This window comes from Pan troglodytes, chromosome 19 (genome assembly GCF_028858775.2).
Source record: "Pan troglodytes isolate AG18354 chromosome 19, NHGRI_mPanTro3-v2.0_pri, whole genome shotgun sequence".
In the NCBI taxonomy this organism is placed as follows: Eukaryota; Metazoa; Chordata; class Mammalia; order Primates; family Hominidae; genus Pan; species Pan troglodytes.
In genome coordinates, this window is record NC_072417.2 from 53,421,819 (window position 1) to 53,443,185 (window position 21,367).

Genomic DNA, 21,367 nt, shown 5'->3' on the forward strand with positions numbered 1-21,367 from the left:
GGGCTTCAACTCCCGGCGCTCCTCCAGCTACTGGCACCTCCCTGGCCTCCAAGACGTCTACCAGACCTGCGTCTGCCCGGGAAAACTTTGAAGTTCCCTTCGGAACCTCGCAGGCCGACAAGCAAGTCAGAGCGATGGGTGGAGGAGGTTGCCATGGAGACAGGTCCAGGGCCAGAGGCGCGGGAGGGGGAGGCCGCAGCTTGGGCTCCGATTGGCTCTGCGGGCGCGCAGCGTTCTTCTGGCGCACATGCGCAGTGACGCCGAGGCGAGGTCGCGGCTAAGCAGAGGCGCCGGGGTTTCTGGGCCGGGCTTCTCAGGACCGGGCTGGAACGTGCAGCTCCTGGCCGGGACACTCTGTGCTTTGCGGGGAAGGGAAGTGGCGGAGCCCGAGGACCCGCTGCCGCTCGGGACTGAGCCCGCCACGCAGGCGCCTGTGCCAGCGTCGCCATTGTTGCCTGTGGCCTTAGGGCCGCTCCGGCTGCCCGTCGGCCGGGTCCCAGCGACAGGTATTGATGTCCGGGCGCAGCGCCCGAGTGTCCGCGCGATCAGTGACAGCCCGAGCCCTTCCACGCGCGGGCTCCCGTGCTCGTGGCTTGCGGGAGGGCAAAGACGGGGTGGAGGCTGCTGTGGGCCCAGTCCCAGCGTTGCGCGTCGCACGGTCCCCGACTCCCCCGCTGCCCTCGCCCTCGACCCTGCGGCTGAAGAGGAGTAAGAGGCAGAGGGACTTGGCCGGGAAGGGGAGGCGACAGGAGGCAAGGCAAGGCTGTCGCATCACCTCCGCAGGGCCTTGTAAACAGTTGTCTTTGGTGGCACGACTGTGCCTCAGCAGGGCTCGGAGCCGGAGCCTGGGGAGAGGTGGTGTCGGTTCTCCTCCAGATCAAGCCGGTTCTAAGGTTTCCTTCGAGAATCCTGGTTTCGAATATATCCCTAAAGAACTGTCTCCTATAGAAGCACTTAAAGGACTTGAAGTCACACCAACCTCTTCACTCTTTTCCAGTCCAACCCGCTGGTCTTCCCAACCCTCTGATAGTGAAAGGCTAGAATCGGCTGGCATTAACATGCAACGCAGATAAATGGCTCGCCCTTTTCCCTGACAGTTCCCTTGGGAACCTTGAGCACTGTATTAAGAAGAAATTCTCCTAGTTTCTTCCAAGTAACAGATTCACTTTGTTATTGTTGAGAGTCCGTTCAGTCATTACAGCTTCTGTAACATCAGTGACTAAAATAATGAAACTATTTTCTCTATAAAAATGTTTAATTTTTGTTACAACAGGTTAGAGGTTTAATCTGTTGTTTTGCTTAGATTCGAGTCATTGCCTCTGACACTACCTTTTTAATAGCGGCTCCATCCCCCACCAACCCCAAGCAGATGGCAGTTCCCTTACAAGTCTAAGGATATAGGGGAGGAAGACAAGGTAAAGCTTATGTGTGTTCATCTATGCACACTGCGAGTCTGTTTCTGTGTGTGTATATGTATAGTAGAGTACACCAGGGATTCTTGACCTTGTGGTCCATCCTTGTGTTTCAGGGTCTCTTATCCATCCCTGCAAGTTCTGGGCTCAGAATTTGTCACTAAGGCTGCTAACTCTACCTTGATTCTGTTCTGCCCTCGGCTGCAGCAGCCTTTGATATAGTGTCCTTGTGACTCTAGCATGAGACTTCAAGCAGTTGGCTCACTACTGGAGAAATAAAGGATATTGCCAGATTGACTCTCCTGTCTGTAGCAATGTTAGCCTCAAGCAAGAGGATGAACAGTTCTTCACGTTCTCAAATCCTTCTAAGGTGGAAGTCAGACAAGGCTCAGAGTGGACCCTACAATGTCGAGAAGGAAATCCTTACTTCAAGATTCTTGCGTGACACTGAGACCTGTCGACAGAATTTTAGGAATTTTCCATACCCAGACCTGGCTGGTCCTCGAAAGGCATTGAGTCAACTCCGAGAGCTCTGCCTTAAGTGGCTGAGACCTGAGATTCACTCAAAGGAACAAATTTTGGAGCTGCTGGTGCTGGAGCAATTCCTGACCATCCTGCCTGGTGAGGTTAGGACTTGGGTAAAGTCCCAGTATCCAGAGAGCAGCGAGGAAGCAGTGACTCTGGTGGAGGATTTGACTCAGATTCTAGAAGAGGAAGGTGAGAATCATAGAGCAGAGAGGGGAGGAATCCCTGGGTGGTTAAAGAAGACAACTAGCACATCTGAGCAGCTCCTTTAAAGAAATCAGGGAGAACACTGAGAGGTCCAGGATGCATTTTTTAAAAAGAAAGAAACTGGGGAGAACAAAGGTTAGTGAGTGAGAACAAGGCTTTAACATGAGCTCCATCCTGCATGGTGTTCTCCTTCCAGATTGCTTGGGAGCAAACACACATTATCTAAACCCCCAAGAAAAATGTCTTGAAAGAATGACCAGACGCAACCAAATTACCACTGTGTGAGCCCTCAGAAAGTACCTTCAGAGGTTTGCACCATTCTACTAATAAATCATTTGCTTTGTGAATTGAATTTTACAATAAAATACTTCCAAAAAAGGAAGAAAGGGTCTAGAGAACATTCCCTTGTTAAGAGATAACTCACAAAATTAATATCACATAAGGATTTAGTTAAAATGTGAATTTTGTTCATACTCTTTAAGATTTTTAGAGCGAGCTTGTTTTTGAAGTCTGTTTTGATGTCTTAGGACAAGTCATTGGCCCTTTCCTCTGATGCTTTGAAGTAGGAGTGCTGTTTTTGATTTCCTTCTTACTTCTCGATTTAAGAAAGTGTAGGCATCTATTTGGTGAGGGGTTTCGTAAGCTATTCAGAAAGGACTAATCTCCCTCATGACCTCTTTCTCTTCTCTAGCTCCTCAAAACTCTACCCTTTCCCAAGATACCCCAGAGGAAGACCCCAGAGGAAAACATGCTTTCCAGACAGGATGGCTAAATGACTTGGTGACCAAAGTGAGTGTGACTGTCTTTTCTGATTTTAAAATGCCTTCTTAGTGTGTGAGGACATTTTCTGACCTGGCCCTATAACTACTGTGCCCCCAGAAGCTCTATCGAGGACTTAAGCCCCAGTTTCTCTCCTACGTTATCTTGGTCTGTTAAGGTAGGTGAATGTACTATAAAGAAAAGGTGTTTCCATTGCCTTCCCTTGATATGTCTTTCCTTACTTTGACTTTGTCAGCAATATCACATAGAGAATACGAGATTGACCTCCACAGCCAGATAGATTTAGGTTTTGTTTCCCGGCTCTACCATTGGAACTGCAATGTGGGACAAGATACTTAACCTCTCTTAGCCTGAGTTATTCTACTCTCATAAATAGAATTTACCTCTTAGGTTGTGAGTATTAAATATTATGAGACTTGTAGTTAGCCTGGATTACAGTTAAGCAATTAATAGATGATTGTTACTATTATTTTTCCTCATTAACAAGTAGTTAAAGGCCATGCATTCTGTCATATTACTGTTGGTCATGAATTTATATATATTTTTTGAGACAGAGTCGCACTCTGTTGCCCAGGCTGGAGTGCAGTGGTGCGATCTTGGTCCACGGCAGCCTCCACCTCCTGGGTTCCAGTGATTCTCATGCCACAGCCTCTGGAGTAGCTGGGGTTACAGGTGCATGCCACCATGCCTGGCTAATTTTTGTATTTTTAGTAGAGACAGGGTTTCGCCATGTTGGTCATGCTGGTCTTGAACTCCTGACCTCAGGTGATCCACCCGTGTTGGCCTCCCAAAGTGCTGGGATTACACGTGTGAGCCACCGCGCCCGGCCATGAGTCTATATTATTTTAAAGAATAGTAACTCAAGATACCTTAAGAGAAAGATTTACTGTAAAAATATAACTGGTTTTTCTGAAATTGGAAAGCCTTTGGTAACCAAGTTAAAATGATTATTCATTGATAGTGTGAACATTTACCTGGAAAGCCTAACAAAATCAAGGGAAAAAGTGTTAGAAACACTAATAGAAAAATTGGATAAAATGACTACAGAAAATGACATGCAAAAATCAATCACTTACATATATATACTTATATATATATATATCTACATATACATATAAAAATGAGATAAATGATAAAATGAAAAAAATGCCTCCAGTATCACACCCCCGAAAAAAATTTAAAATATCTAAAACTAAGCATAATATAAATATCGCAGTACTTTCATGTCTAATATTTTGTAGAACATGAAAGAAACCTTGAATATTATAAAGTCATCAGTTCTCCCTAAGTTATAAACTTAATACAATTTTTAAATCCCAGTATGATTTAAAAGAAAAAATTTTTTAAGAGATGGGATCTCACTATGTCGCCCAGGCTGGTCTTAAACTTCTGGCCTCAAAGTGATCCTCCTGCCTTGGCTTCCCAAAGTGCTGGGATTACAGGTATGAGCCACTGCGCCTGGCCTCCAATATGACTTTTTTAAAGATACTGACAATTATATGAAAAAATAAACACGTGGCCAGGCGCAGTGGCTCACACCTGTCATCCTATCACTTTGGGAGGCCAAGGCAGCTGGATCACCTGAGGTCAGGAGTTTGGAGACCAGCCTGGCCAACATGGCAAAACCCTGTCTCTACTAAAAATACAAAAATTAGCTGGGCATGGTGGTGTGCACCTGTAATCCCAGCTACTCAGGAGGCCACTGCACTCCAGCCTGGGTGACAGAGCAAGACTCTTTCTCAAACAAAAAAAGAGAAAAAAGAAACATGTAAGATAATACTATATTTTTAACAAAAGAAGAGCAAACAAGAAAAGCACTAACCTTACCAGATTGTGAAATGTATTTAACAGTGCAGCAGTTCAACACTGTGATTATTGGTATCTGTTATATTTTTAAAAAGAAAGACTGAATTTAACCATAGAACACATAAAAATATCTTAACATTTTAATTATAACATGTTGGATTTATTCTTAAAGCATAGCTTGAAAAGCAAAACCATTCAACTCTGTGTCATCTGTGTTTAAAATTTAAAACTCAAGTCAGGCATGGTGGATCACTCCTGTAATCCCAACACTTTGGGGAGCTGAGGTGAAGGATCGCTTGAGTTCAGGAGTTTGAGACCAGCCTGGGTGGCATAGCAAAACCCCATCTCTACAAAAAAAAATTAAAAATTAGCCAGATGTGGTGGTGTGTGCCTGTAGTCCTAGCTACTCAGGAGGGTGAGGTGAGAGGATCACTTCTGCCCAGGAGTTTGAGGCTGCAGTGAACAATGATTATACCATCGCACTCCAGTCCAGGTGACCAGGCAAGACCCTGTCTCTTTTAAAAATAATGATAATAAACCTTTTCCTTTTAAAAATGGAGCTGCCAGCAATGCATGCACTAGTCCAGCACAGGCAACAGAGCGAGACTCTGTCTCTTTTAAAAATAGTAATGATAAACCTTTTCTGTTTAAAATGGAGCTGCCACCAATGCATGCATGAGTGCTAAGTGAAAATAAATTCTGATCTATTTTCAAACTTCCGTTTAGGGTCATGGAGAGATGCTGTGGGGCTGTCCATATGTCAGGGGAGGGTTTTGACTAGACAACTTCTAGGATCCTACTAAAGCTTAAAATTCTGTGACAGTCCCCCACCATACGTATACCCAGTGTTATCAGTGTCCCCTTTGCCATCAGTTCTTGAACTGAGTTAAGTTACATTTGATATTTTAGGAATCGATGACATTCAAAGATGTGGCTGTAGACATCACCCAGGAGGACTGGGAGTTAATGCGTCCTGTGCAGAAGGAATTATACAAGACTGTGACGTTACAGAACTATTGGAACATGGTTTCTCTGGGTAAGGATCATCTGCATCCCTCCTCCTCCCAGCCTGTTCCCATTAAAAATGGGTTGGTCCTCAGACATGCTTGGCTAAAAATGGGGTCCAGAAATAAATGTTCTTATCTCATTCAAGCACGAAAGTGACTGTTTTACTCCCGTTTTCCAAATGAAAGCTTCTTAAGTGAGAGAACATTGGCAACTGATGCACAGCTTCATAGTGCTGCCACCTGATGCTGCCTTGCCCAGCCTTTGCTACTCTAAGGGAAGTTTTCTTCCTTCACATATCCTCTTCAGTGGCAGGAAATTGTTATCCTGTCTCTGAAAGGATAACAATCAACAGCCTAATTCTCTTATTAGATCATGTCCATGAACTATTGTTTTCCTACAGAGGTCTGTTCTCCCAGATAGGTAGAAGTCTGGTAATGAAACTTTGAGCAACCATTTATCTCCAGGATAAAATTCTTTATATTCCTCCTGAACAGGACTTACAGTGTACAGACCAACTGTGATTCCCATATTGGAAGAACCATGGATGGTGATAAAAGAAATTTTAGAAGGCCCTAGTCCAGGTGAGAAACAAAAAGCACATGAGCTTCTTTGTATTTAAGAATCTATATCCTAAATGTGGTGAGAAATGCATTTTAAATATGACCAGGTCACCTTTTGCAAAGGCATTCTAGCCTGTGAAGAACACTGAGCTGTTTGGCATTGCTTCCTTACAGAGGCCTCTTCAGGAAGAGCTTCCTAACATCACTGTTAACACACTTTTCCCGTGTCTCTTCTCATTTTATCCTTCTACATGACCTCTAGGTCCCATCTCTTAAGAGCTTTGTCTAGGGCTTTCACTGTGCCACTTTCCCCTTCCTCTAGATTGAAACATGTATGAATGCCCCCTAAAAATTTAAATGTTAAACCTTCTTCTTTTTGAGTTTCTTTTATTCTGTTCACTGACAAATCCCTACATCCCCCTGCCTTCACTTTTCTAAATCATCCCTTTCTTTTTTATTTTCTAATTATTTAAAAAGATAATATATTCACAAGTTTCAAAATGTTTAAAAGTATATAAAGCAAAAAAATATATAAATATATATAAATGTCCCACCTGAATACCACATTCACCCAGTTCCTACATCTCCCCAGCATGTGACCGCTGTCATAACAGCATGTCAATGAACCACTGTTTTCCTGTAGAAGTCTGTAATAAAGTTCCACATAAGTAGAAGTCAGGTAATAAAGTTTGAACAACTGTTGTCTCCAGGATAAAAGCGTGGCAATAAACAGTTATTTGAGATGTTTATTTTGCTTTGGGTTTTTTGCATATAAAGTCAATATAAAAATAGTTTTTGTCCATTTTTAATGTGAATGGTAGCATACAATACATACTGTTTTGTACCTTGCTTTTTTAACTTAAAAGTATATCTTGAAAAGCCTTCCAAATGAGTATGTAAAGAGCTTCCTCATTTCTTTTTTTATATCTGCATCATATTTTTATTATTGAACTTGTTCCTTATTCATGGACTTTTTCATTCTCATTCCTTGCTCATTCCCTCCACAATAACTTGATTTTAAAAGGTTTTAAACCTACACAGGCACATTACATTCATCACTTATGTACTGTCTACTGGGAATCACTAATTATCATCATTTACCCACTTTTGCTATATCTCTATACAAAGGTTTTTGCACTGAGCCGTTTTACAGTTAGTTATAGACATCAAGACAACCCCTAAATACCTCCTAAGAACGTGAACATTCTTCTACATAAGCATGATACCATTCTCTCACTCTAGATAATTAACATTTATTTAGTCAAATATTCAGATTTTCCCAACTGTCCTAAAAACATCCTTTATAGATATTTTTCTCCCCAGTACAGAATCCAGTCAGGAATCACGTGTTCTACTTGAATGTCTCCTATCTTTAGTCCCTTTTAACAGAGAAATGTTCCCCAGCCTTTTTTCTTTTTTAAAAAAAGTCTTTCATGATATTGACATTTTTTAAAGGTTCCAAGCCAGTTTTTTTTTTTAATGACCTACAGTTTAGATTTGCCTCATTGTTTCCTAAAGATTAGTCAGTTTAAACATTTTGCCAAGAATATTTGAAAGGTGATGTGTATCTTCCATTGCATTTCTTCAGGAGGTACATAATGGTAATTCATCTCATCATTGGTGATGCTCAGTTTGGTTAAGGTGGTGTGTACAGGATCTGTCCTTTTTAAAGGTGCATTCTTTGTGATTAATAAGTCATCTGTGGAGTGATACTTTGAGGTCACATGACTATTCCTTGATAATCTTTTACTTAAAATTTTTAGCATCCATTTGATGATCTTTGTGTTATTATATTGCTGGTTGCAAAATGGTGATTTTCTTTTTTGTTGTTGTTTTTGAGATGGAGTTTCACTCTTGTCGCCCAGGCTGGAGTGCAGTGGCGTGATCTCCTCTCACTGCAACCTCTGCATCCTGAGTTCAAGCAATTCTCCTGCCTCAGCTTCCACAGTAGCTGGGATTAGAGGCATGTGCCACCACACCCAGCTAGTTTTTGTATTTTTAGTAGAGACGGTGTCACCATGTTGGCCAGGCTGGTCTCAAACTCCTGACCTCAGGTGATCCACCCGCCTTGGCCTCCCAAAGTGCTGAGATTACAGGCGTGAGCCACCGTGCCCAGCTGCAAAATGGTGATTTTCTTTCTTTTTTTTTTTTTTTTTTTTTGAGACGGAGTCTCGGTCTGTTGCTCAGGTTGGAGTGCAGTGGGGGGACCTTGGCTCACTGCAAGCTCCACCTTCCACGTTCACGCCATTCTCCTGCCTCAGCCTCCCAAGTAGCTGGGACGACAGGCACCCGCCACTACACCCAGCTAATTTTTCGTATTTTTAGTAGAAACGGGGTTTCACCATGTTAACCAAGATGGTCTCAATCTCCTGACCTTGTGATCCACCCACCTCGGCCTCCCAGAGTGCTGGGATTACAGGTGTGAGCCACCACACCCAGCCAAAATGGTGATTTTCTAATGCAGTCATCTTTTCTAAATGATTAATACCATTCTTCATTAAAGAATAGCCCTTTCAGCCGGGTACAGTGGCTCACGCTTGTAATCCCAGCACTTTGGGAGGCCAAGGTGGGCAGATCACGAAGTCAGGAGTTTGAGACCAGCCTGGCCAACACAGTGAAACTCTGTCTCTACTGAAAATACAAAAATTAGCTGGGCGTGGTGGTGGGTGCCTGTAATCCCAGCTACTCGGGAGGCTGAGGCAGGAGAATCACTTGAACCCGGGAGGCGGGGATTGCAGTGAGCCAAGATTGTGCCACTGCACTCCAGCCTGGGCAACAGAGCTAGACTCCACCTCAAAAAAAAAAAGAAGAGCTCTCCCTCCCCCACCCCATATATATATATATATATCACTGTTGACTAATGATATATTTTAAAAATTCAATATATTATTAGCCGGCCAGGCATGGTGGCTTACTCCTGTAATCCCAGCACTTTAGGAGGCCAAGATAGGTGGATCACTTGAGGTCGGGAGTTTGAGACCAGCCTGGCCAACATGGTAAAACCCTGTCTCTACTAAAAATAATAATAATACAAAAATTAGCTGGGCATGGTGGCACGTGCCTGTAGTCCTAGCTACTTGGGAGGCTGAGGCAGAAGAATCGCTTGAACTCGGGAGGTGGAGATTGCAGTGAGCCAAGATTGTGCCATTGCACTCCAGCCTGGGCAACAGAGAAAGACTCCATCTCAGAAAAAAGAAAAAAATATATATATATGGATGTGTATTTATTTATTATCAGTCCATTAATTCCAGTTTTTACATTTTATTTTGTGTTTTTGATGCTCAATTGTCCCAAATTTGGGCACTCTAGCATCAAACAAAAGTCCAGCATCTTTTTGACATGTCCCAATTTGTCTTCAACCATTTCCTTGCTTTCTGGCACAGCCAGATGTTCTTTAGGCTCACCTTATGCTCACCTTAGACTTGGGATTTCTCTAAGGAACCCTGATTCATTTTAGTAAGGAGTGGTACTTAGAAACCAAGATCTGGGCCATAAGCGTATTCACTGTTTATGGGTATCATTGCTTCTGTTCAGTGGATAGAGCTAGGAAGTGTGTGTGTGTGTGTGTGTGTGTTCTTTTAAGTCAGGAGTTCATACTTAAATTCCAATTCAAATCTGACACCACAAGGATATTCCATTTTTTATATTCCCATATTCCATTTTGTATCTCCTTTCTTATACAGTGAATAACCTGGTTTCCAACAACATCAGTATATTTACTTATTTGCTATATCATATGTTACACACAAAAATAGTTTCAAATTCACATTAGTATAACAAACAGTCTAGAAAGTTCAAGATTTCTTTGAAGTCCTTTTTGTCCTTAGAATATATACCGCTAAGGATAGTGTTTTTTTGCTTTTTAAAATTATTTTTAATTTACATTTTTGAGTATGCAAAAACAGTAACATGGCTGAGAACTCAAAAACTATATAGAAAGGTATACATTTCCTTTCCTTCTGCTCTCTTCCCACCTGCTCCCTATAGGTAACCATGATCATTGGTTTCTGGTGTATCCTTCCCATGTTTCTCTTTGCAAAAATACATTATTAATATATTATCTTCTTTTGTATATGAAAGAAGTATACTATGTATATTCTTGCATCTTGCTTTTGTTCCATTTTTTATTTTATTTTATTATTTTATTTTATTTTATTGCTGTTGTTGAGACAGAGTCTCACTCTGTCACCCAAGCTGGAGTGCAATGGTGTGATCATGGCTCACTGCAACCTCCATCTTCTGCATTCAAGTGATCCTTCCTCCTCAGCCTCCTGAGTAGCTAGGACTACAGGTGTGTGCCACCACACCCAGATAATTTTTGTATTTTTTGCAGAGGCAGGGTCTTGCCATGTTTCCCAGACTGGTCTCAATTTCTGGGCTCAAGTGATCCACCTGCCTTGGCCTCCAGTGCTGAGACTACAGGTGTGAGCCATAGCACCCAGACATTCCATTTTTTAAATCTAAGACACTGACTTCTTGTATGTCCACCAATATGGATGCTAGTATACAACAATGAATTAAACAATAATGACAAATATGATATGGCCAGGCACAGTGGCTCACACCTGTAACCCCAGCACTTTGGGAGGCTGAGGCAGGCAGATCGCTTGAACTCAGGAATTTGAGACCACCCTGGGCAACATAGTGAGACCTGTCTCTACTAAAAAATTTTTTTTTAATTAACTGGTTGTGGTGATGCATGACTGTAGTCCCAGCTACCAGGGAGGCTGAAGTGAGAGGATAACTTGATCCCGGGAGAGCAAGGCTGCAGTGAGCCAAGATCACACCACTGCACTCCCACTGGGTGACAGAGTAAGACTGTCTCAAAGAAAAAAAAAAGATATGCTACCTTAGAGTGAATTGTTTCACTTTTTTAAAAAACTAACTTTGGTCATTAGGTATTTTAAGGGTCATAAACTTTAAAAGCTAATTCTTCTCTATAATTTATGGCCTTATATGCCTTAGTTGGCAAAATACAAAATACGCCTACAGCACACTAAATTCTCTGGGGAACAAATTCTGCACACTCTAGGCACGGAGAAAACATACATAGTGTAATGGAAATAAGCCTGGATTAGAGTCAGGATAGTCTTCTGGGAGATACTCGCAGTCTGAAGTCACTTTAACTTCTCAACATGAGGAGTTTTTTAGATCATCAGAGAGCACAAATTTGGGCTCTGAATACTCAAGAAAGGGCAATGTATAGTTATGCATTTGGAGAGGGGGGATTTTTCTCCCTCCAAAGAGCACCAAGACTGAGAAAGACAGTTCCTTTTTTCATCCTGTAGAGGTGAGGTTTTGGGGTTTTGTTTTTCTAGCCTAGCCTGTTCTTACATAGTGTGTAGTCCTCTGTTCAAGGGACTCCTGTCAGCCTCCTCTCCTTGGCTGGGCCCCAGCCTTTGTCTTCTAGCCCCAGAGTCCCTTGTACCCTCAAAATGGAAGTTTAAGGTCATCAAACATGATTGAGGAGCTGTCTCAGGCAGTCAACTTCAACTATTACTGACTTCTTGCCTTCCTGCTTTTACTTAATTTTTGGCCTGTGAGGATTTTGCTTTCTTGCCAGCTCAGAGATATAGTAAGTTGAATCTACCTTTGGTTAGGGTACTTCAGGAAGTAGGTTAGTCACACTTCAGGAAATGGAAACTTTGGTAATTAACAAACAGGATAGTAGTATTGGTTTGATGGCCATTACTGTCTCAGATCTTTTATAGTTCTTTATTATATTTTATGGTTTATTGTTCTTTATACAGTACTTTGCCATTCTTTGAGGTTCAATTCAAATCACACTTCCTCCACTGAAGCTTTCCTTGATTACCCGAGTCAACATTAATCTCCTCTGTTTAGAAATATTATACCACTGTTTGTCCTTATTAACCAACAGATAACACTTCTAACCAATCCTTTCTGCTTTTAGTGATAAACACGTATTTAAACCCTGCTTAATGATCTGTTTCAGAAGTTTTAGTAAACTAATTTGTTTAAAATGTGCGTTTATCGGTCGGGTGCAGTAGCTCATGCCTGTAATCTCAGCACTTTGGGAGGCTGAGGTGGGCGATCACCTGAGGTCAGGAGTTCGAGACCAGCCTGACCAACATGGAGAAACCCTGTCTCTACTAAAAATACAAAATTAGCCGGGCGTGGTGGCACATGCCTGTAATCTCAGCTACTCGGGAGGCTGAGGCAAGAGAATCCCTTGCACTTGGGAGGCAGAGGTTGTGGTGAGCCGAGATCGTGCCATTGCACTCCAGCCTGGGCAACAAAAGCGAAACTCCATCTCAAAAAAAAAAAAGTGCGTTTATAGTACCAATTTATTCATGATCATTATTCAGCCTTGTCACTTTAAGTTTGTTAATTATAACTTTAGTACTTTTCAGTTGTATGTACAATCTGTCATAGACTGATACTGATTGCATAGAAGTTGAACTCAACTTCTGGTATCATCTCATCTCTTTTTTGTGTATATACACACCTACTTGTATAGTCCATCCACATTCTCATTTTCTTCTGGGGAGGGGAATAACAAATCCTAGCTTGAGAAAGTTGGTTTATAAATTTTTTTCTTTCATAAAAGTAATATAACTATTTTCTATTTTTCTTTTTTATTACTTTTTATTTTGCTACACCTACTGGAGTGGAATATAACTACTTACTAGTACTAAATAGCAACAAAAGTAATATAGCAAATTTATTGAAAATTAGAAACTAGGAAACTTATAATATCATTATTAGCATTTTGGTAATCTTTTTCCACTTCTGATGTGTTTTCATGCTTGTTATGATGCTCTTTTTTCATTTAACATTACTCCTAAACATTTTCTTACGTAAACTGTGATTTTGTATTTGAATAAAAGTAAAAAAAGTTATTTGTAAATTCAAGTAGTACAAGGAAGCAAATATTAAGTGTCCCTCTCCCCTCAGTCATGACCAGGACCTTCTCCCCTTAGATTATTTGTGTGTGTGTGTGTGTGTGTGTGTGTCTGTGTCTGTCTGTAACACAAATAGCATATCTTTACACAGCTAGGATCTTGCTCTACATTTTTTTATACACCTGCTTTTTTTTTCACTTAATGTGTCCTGCCACTAGTCCTTAAACTAGACCTACCTATCAGTTATCAATATTCTGTTATCCCTTATTCTATTAGTAACTAGTCTCTTACTGATGATGTAGCTGTCATTTTCAATTACTGCATATTACTCAATTGAATAGATATATTTGTAAAGGTATTATACTATGATCTGCCTCTTAGAAAGTTTCTGAAGTATTTAGTACCATTTTTGCTATATTATAAATTCCATATTTGATTAAATTACATTATGTAATTCTTTTTTTTGAAATTTTATTTTTTTATTTTTATTTTATTTTTATTTATTTATTTATTTATTTATTTATTTTATTGATCATTCTTGGGTGTTTCTCGCAGAGGGGGATTTGGCAGGGTCATAGGACAATAGTGGAGAGAAGGTCAGCAGATAAACAAGTGAACAAAGGTCTCTGGTTTTCCTAGGCAGAGGACCCTGCGGCCTTCCGCAGTGTTTGTGTCCCTGGGTATTTGAGATTAGGGAGTGGTGATGACTCTTAACGAGCATGCTGCCTTCAAGCATCTGTTTAACAAAGCACATCTTGCACCGCCCTTAATCCATTTAACCCTGAGTGGACACAGCACATGTTTCAGAGAGCACAGGGTTGGGGGTAAGGTCACAGATCAACAGGATTAGAATTTTTCTTAGTACAGAACAAAATGAAAAGACTCCCATGTCTACGTCTTTCTACACAGACACGGCAACCATCCGATTTCTCAATGTTTTCCCCACCTTTCCCCCCCTTCTATTCCACAAAACCACCATTGTCATCATGGCCAGTTCTCAATGAGCTGTTGGGTACACCTCCCAGACGGGGTGGTGGCCGGGCAGAGGGGCTCCTCACTTCCCAGTAGGAGCGGCCGGGCAGAGGCGCCCCTCACCTCCCGAGCGGGGCGGCTGGCCGGGCGGGGGGCTGACTCCCCCACCTCCCTCCCGGATGGGGCGGCTGGCCGGGCAGAGGGGCTCCTCACTTCCCAGTAGGGGCGGCCGGGCAGAGGCGCCCCTCACCTCCCGGACGGGGCGGCTGGCCGGGCGGGGGGCTGACCCCCCCACCTCCCTCCTGGACGGGGTGGCTGGCCGGCTGGGGGGCTGACCCCGCCACCTCCCTCCTGGACGGGGCGGCTGGCCAGGCAGAGGGGCTCCTCACCTCCCAGTAGGGGCGGCCGGGCAGAGGCACCCCTCACCTCCCAGACGGGGCGGCTGGCCGGGCAGGGGGCCGACCCCCCCACCTCCCTCCCGGACGGGGCGGCCGGCCTGGCGGGGGGCTGACCCCCCCACCTCCCTCCCGGACGGGGCGGCCGGCCTGGCGGGGGCTGACCCCCACCTCCCTCCCAGACGGGGTGGCTGCCGGGCGGAGACGCTCCTCACTTCCCAGACGGGGTGGCTGCCGGGTGGAGAGGCTCCTCACTTCTCAGACGGGGCGGCTGCCGGGCGGAGGGGCTCCTCACTTCTCAGATGGGGCGGTTGCCAGGCGGAGGGTCTCCTCACTTCTCAGACGGGGCGGCCGGGCAGAGACGCTCCTCACCTCCCGGACGGGGTCGCGGCCGAGTAGAGGCACTCCTCACATCCCAGATGGGGCGGCAGGGCAGAGGCGCTCCCCACATCTCAGACGATGGGCGGCCGGGCAGAGACGCTCCTCACTTCCTAGATGGGATGGCGGCCGGGAAGAGGCGCTCCTCACTTCCTAGATGGGATGGCGGCCCGGCAGAGATGCTCCTCACTTTCCAGACTGGGCAGCCAGGCAGAGGGGCTCCTCACGTCCCAGACGATGGGCGGCCAGGCAGAGACGCTCCTCACTTCCCAGATGGGGTGGCGGCTGGGCAGAGGCTGCAATCTCGGCACTTTGGGAGGCCAAGGCAGGCGGCTGGGTGGTGGAGGTTGTAGCGAGCCGAGATCACGCCACTGCACTCCAGCCTGGGCACCATTGAGCACTGAGTGAGCCAGACTCCGTCTGCAATCCCGGCACCTCGGGAGGCCGAGGCTGGCGGATCACTCGCGGTTAGGAGCTGGAGACCAGCCCGGCCAACACAGAGAAACCCCCTCTCCACCAAAAAAATACAAAAACCAGTCAGGCGTGGCGGCGCGCGCCTGCAATCGCAGGCACTGGACAGGCTGAGGCAGGAGAATCAGGCAGGGAGGTTGCAGTGAGCCGAGATGGCAGCAGTACAGTCCAGCTTTGGCTTGGCATCAGAGGGAGACCGTGGAAAGAGGGAGAGGGAGAGGGAGACCGTGGAAAGAGGGAGAGGGAGAGGGAGACCGTGGGGAGAGGGGAGAGGGGAGAGGGGAACATGAAATTTTAAAGGCTCTTGAGCCGGGCATGGTGGCTTACATCTGTAATCCCAGCACTTTGCGGGGCTGAGGCAGGCGGATCACCTGAGGTCAGGAGTCGGAGATCAGCCTGCCCCTACATTATGTAATTCTTGATATTTGCAAGTTATATGTTTCCCACCTGGTTTCAAAGGAGAAAGAGGTTGTAACTTAAATTTTGTGTTAAGTAATTATACGAGAAACGTAATAATAGGCACCAACAAATACATATTTGGCTGCCTTATTACAGCCAGGTTAGATTGAGGGTCAACCTTTTTGGTTTGGTTTGGGGTGTGTGTGTGTGTGTGGTTGTGTATGCATGCACATCTGTGTATGCTTTCATCTGAGTTCTCCTTTTTAAATGTTAATGTCATTTATTTTACCATTTCAGTTGAGTCGCCACCATATCCAGAGTCTTTTTCTAAACGAAATGTGAAAGAAGGATAAGCTATTTCCAGAATTTGCATCTAGGTTGGAAATATAAGAAATGTACAGAATTGTGAATTACAGTCATGTGCTGTATAATGATGTTTTGGTCAACAACAAACTGCATGTATGACAGTGGTCCCATAAGACAACAATGGAGCATATATAGAAGCCTGATGCATAAGCACTTAATATTTGTATTGCAGATCAAGTAGGGGAAATGATTGATATTCAGTAATAGTGCTGGTACATTTAGCTTTCCATATTTAAAAAAGGAAAAATATATATATACATATATATAATCTAGGTTCATGTAAGTATACTCTATGATGCTCACACAATGATGAAGTCGACCAACACCACATTTCTTAGAACGTATCCTCATTGTTAAGAAATCCATGACTGTACTCATATAAAGCCAAATTCTGTCATGAGCCCAATACTATATTGGGTTGAACCATATAAGGTTGCTGACATTCAGCCATTTTGACCTATAAAAAAAGGCAATTTCCTACATAATTCAACCTAATCTGTATTTTATTTTATTTTTTTGGAGACAGGATCTTGCTCTGTCATCCAGGCTAGAGTGCAGTGGGGCGATCATGGCTCACTGCAACCTCCGCCTACTGGGTTCAAGCAATTCTCATGCCTCAGCCTCCCAGGTAGCTGGGACTACAGGTGCACACCACCACATCTGTCTAAATTTTTATATTTTTAGTAGAGACAGCGTTTTGCCATGATGGCCAGGCTGCTCTCAAACTCCTGACCTGAAGTGATCCACCCACCTTGGCCTCCCAAAGTGCTGGGATTACAGGAGTAAGCCACAGAGCTTGGCCTCTAATCTGTATTTTAAATTCAAAGAAGCATTGTAGAGAGAAATATGAGCTGGACTATAAACATCTTTTTTAATAGGTGGAGAAGGCATCGTAAAAGAAGGCCTAGAGTCTAGGATTAGCATGGCATCTAGAGAAGATTATGAAGAAGTAGTGGATAACTTTAGGCCAGGTGTGACGGCTCATATCTGTAACCCTAACACTTTGAGAGGCTGAGGCAGGCAGACCACCTGAGGCCAGGAGTTTGAGGCCAGCCTGGCCAACATGGTGAAACCATGTCTCTATTAAAAATAGAAATATTAGCTGGGCATGGTGGTTCCTGCCTGTAATCCCAGTTACTCGGGAGTCTGAGGCACAAGAATCACTTGAACCTGGGAGGCAGAGGTTGCAGTGAGCCAAGATGGCACAGTCTGTCTCAAAAAAAAAAAAAAGGTAGTGGATAACTAAATTAAGCTGAACATGAGTTGTAGTAGGAGACAATAGAATAGAAAGGGCTGAATTATTTTGGGACTGAGTGCCAAGTGGAGGTATTTTAAACTTTTTAACTTTTATACTTTAAGCCACTAGTCCTTAAACTTTGGTATGTAGCAAAACTGCTGGGTTTAATAAAACAGATTACTCAGCTCTACTGCCAGAGTTTCTGATTCAGTATGTCCGGGTGAGACCCAATAATGTTAACACATTTCTAGATGATAGTGATGCTTATGCTGCTAGTGGGAGGACTGCCTTGAGAACCATTGTTTTAGGCTGTGGGAGATTTACTAGAGATATTTGAGCATAGAAAGCACTCGGTGAAATTGCTTTAGGAATATTATGTGGGATTGTGTGGAGCAGATTGGAAGAGAGAGTGATGAGAGTCAGCATGTCTACTTTATGAACACATTACATAAATTAATCCATGAGGCCATCCCAAGTTATCCCACACAGTGTTATCACTGTTTTGACTTCTCTTAGCTCTGTCACCTGACTTAATCTGTTTTATTCCCTCTGTGTCCATGTTGAATATGAAGAACCTGTCTGTTTTCAACAACTTAGTCTCCCTTTTTTTGCCCCTTTAGTCTCCTTTCCCAAGTTTTAAAGACCATGATGATGAGGTTTTCAGAGCTGTTGTCTTTGGGCATTTTATCTATGTTTATTCTTTGGTTTCTATTTTGGCAGTTTCCTTTCTCCAAATAAATGAAGATTTTTAAATATATTTTTTATTTCAGAATGGGAAACTAAAGCCCAAGCATGTACTCCAGTGGAGGATATGTCTAAACTCACAAAGGAAGAAACCCATACCATCAAATTAGAAGACTCATATGACTACGATGATAGACTAGAGAGGCGAGGAACAGGTGGCTTTTGGAAAATTCACACTAATGAAAGAGGTTTCAGTTTGAAGTCAGTCCTTTCACAAGAATATGATCCTACAGAAGAATGTCTTAGTAAATATGATATATATAGAAATAATTTTGAAAAGCATTCAAACCTAATTGTACAGTTTGATACCCAATTAGATAATAAAACTTCTGTGTATAATGAAGGCAGGGCAACCTTCAATCATGTCTCATATGGTATTGTACATAGGAAAATACTTCCTGGAGAGAAGCCTTACAAGTGTAATGTGTGTGGGAAAAAATTTAGGAAATACCCATCCCTCCTGAAACACCAAAGTACCCATGCCAAAGAGAAATCGTATGAATGTGAAGAATGTGGGAAAGAGTTTAGGCATATCTCATCCCTTATTGCACATCAGAGAATGCACACTGGAGAAAAACCATATGAATGCCACCAGTGTGGTAAAGCCTTCAGCCAGCGTGCACACCTTACTATACATCAGAGAATTCATACTGGAGAGAAACCCTATAAGTGTGATGACTGTGGGAAAGACTTCAGTCAGCGTGCACACCTTACCATCCATCAAAGGACACATACTGGAGAGAAACCATATAAATGCTTGGAATGTGGTAAAACCTTCAGTCATAGTTCATCACTGATTAACCATCAGAGAGTTCATACTGGAGAAAAACCTTATATATGCAATGAATGTGGGAAGACTTTCAGTCAGAGTACACACCTTCTTCAGCATCAAAAAATACATACTGGGAAGAAACCATATAAATGCAATGAATGTTGGAAAGTGTTTAGTCAGAGTACTTACCTTATTCGACATCAGAGAATTCATTCTGGAGAGAAGTGTTATAAATGTAATGAATGTGGAAAAGCCTTTGCTCATTCCTCAACCCTTATTCAACATCAAACCACTCACACTGGAGAGAAATCCTATATATGTAATATATGTGGGAAAGCCTTCAGCCAGAGTGCAAATCTTACTCAACATCATAGAACACATACTGGAGAGAAACCATATAAATGCAGTGTGTGTGGGAAAGCATTCAGCCAGAGTGTGCACCTTACTCAACATCAGAGGATTCATAATGGAGAAAAACCCTTTAAATGCAATATATGTGGGAAAGCATATAGACAAGGTGCAAATCTTACTCAGCATCAAAGGATTCATACTGGAGAAAAACCCTATAAATGTAATGAATGTGGGAAAGCTTTCATTTATTCCTCATCACTTAATCAACATCAGAGAACTCATACTGGAGAGAGACCCTATAAATGTAATGAATGTGATAAGGATTTTAGCCAGAGAACATGCCTTATTCAACACCAGAGAATTCACACAGGAGAGAAACCCTATGCATGTCGTATATGTGGTAAAACCTTCACCCAGAGTACAAACCTTATTCAGCATCAACGTGTTCATACAGGTGCCAAACATCGTAATTAATGGGTAAAGGAAACTTCAATTCGGTTTTACAACTTTGTTTCAATTTTATTTTGTGCATTCTATGTGTCAGAACATTCAGAAGAAGTCTGAAGAAGTGCAATATGTTAAATACTCAGCAGAAGTATCAGAAGTAGTGGTATGGATATAACCTATTTAGATTTAATGTGAAATTTAAGAAGGAAACTTGACTTCTTAACCTTAATTTGATATGAGTTTAATTCATTACAGAAAGAAACCCTGTGAAGGGTATTCAAAAATGTAACTCATCAACTCTCTATTTCAAGTACACTTATCCTTTGGTATACTCGGGGGATTGGTTCCAGGACCACCCATGTATACGAAAATCTACCCATACTCAAGTTGCACGGTCAGCCTGGTGGAACCTGTGTATATGAAAAGCCCTACATCTATGCAGGTTTCCCATCCCTGAATAATGTGCTTTCAAACTCTGTTCAGTTGAAAAAAAAATTCCAGTATAAATGGATCTGTACAGTTCAAACGTGTTGTTCAAGGGTCAACTGTACATCCTAATGAGGCCTTATGAGTGTAACTTAGGAAGGTGTCCATCAAATAGAGATTTCACACTAGAGAGTGATCTTAAAATTACAGAAAAGAGAAAGCTGCTTTCAGGCCTTTTATTCCCAGCTTTGAAGCCTTAAAATATGTAAAGGACTCCCTTCCCTGTTTTACTTCCCCTTCTCCTGTTATGCCATAACTGCCATATGGAGCCAGTAGGTTTGAAAAAAAACAGTTGGAAGTATCTTAAAGATTTCTATGTGACCACTGGTTACACCTTCCCTCAGATATGGAAATATTAAAGAGAAGCTTAATGAAAGATATGTTATGATAGAAACTAATGTGTATATAACATTAGATGTGTAGAGATTTAGTTAAACAGGCAAAAATTAAATGCCTCAAGCTTAAATGAATTTTCAATACACATTAGCCTTGATTTCACTAGGTTTTGACATTCAAGGTCATCCTGAAGGAAAAAAGCAGGTATAAAGTATACAGTTCCCATTTTTTTCACCTGACTCCTAAATTTATACTTTAGGTTTCTCTGTGACTGTTTTACTATGGAAAGTTCATTTCTTCCACTGAAACACGTTTCTTGAGTGTCTACTATGCTCAGGTCCCAAACTTCCTAATTGGATCCTCTCAAGCTTGTTACAGTGCTGAAAATCACAGGTGGTTTACACAACAGAAAGATTTCTAGAGTGATGAGAAAGTGAGGATGTGATATTTTGTCATGGGTTGAGCGTAAGCAACCTGCTAAAATGGTTTGCCAAATGCTACCTATATCCCAAGAGAAGGAAGTGGAAGTAATAGTGTAGCTATATAAATAATGTGAGAAAAAAATAATGGAAAATAGATTTGAGTTCACTGCAGAATGTGGGTCAGGGGAAAAGGTGAAATTTTAATGGAGTGAGGAAAACATATAGATAATTGCTATAACATGAAATGTAATTGGACTTGCTTTGCCTATGAAATGAGAGTGGCTAAATAAAAAAGAATTCAGCCTGGTTATTAGAAGAAACTAAAAACAAAATGACTGATTTTTAAAGAATAAGTGGAAGCCTGACACTCCTTCATACATACAAGTAAAACAGAGATTACTCTTAACATGTCAGGAAAAAATTTAAT

At 42.5% G+C, this 21,367-nt stretch overlaps 1 protein-coding gene across 2 annotated transcripts; it reads left to right on the forward strand.

Annotated features, from left to right (window-relative positions):
* Positions 1-202: 202 nt before the first annotated feature.
* On the forward strand, positions 203-21,272 carry ZNF287 (zinc finger protein 287). 2 transcript variants are annotated; one of them, XM_054670427.2, is made up of 7 exons: positions 244-506; positions 1,304-1,415; positions 1,529-2,129; positions 2,836-2,933; positions 5,640-5,766; positions 6,233-6,319; positions 18,153-21,272. In XM_054670427.2, exons 3-7 carry the CDS (start codon positions 1,727-1,729, stop codon positions 19,721-19,723), a joined length of 2,286 nt encoding a protein of 761 aa, XP_054526402.1. In that variant the 5' UTR covers positions 244-506; positions 1,304-1,415; positions 1,529-1,726; the 3' UTR covers positions 19,724-21,272. The 2 variants fall into 2 exon arrangements, with proteins under 2 accessions (XP_003318148.1, XP_054526402.1); XM_003318100.6 differs by lacking the exon at positions 1,304-1,415 and having other exon boundaries at positions 203-506.
* The last annotated feature ends 95 nt before the right edge of the window (positions 21,273-21,367 follow it).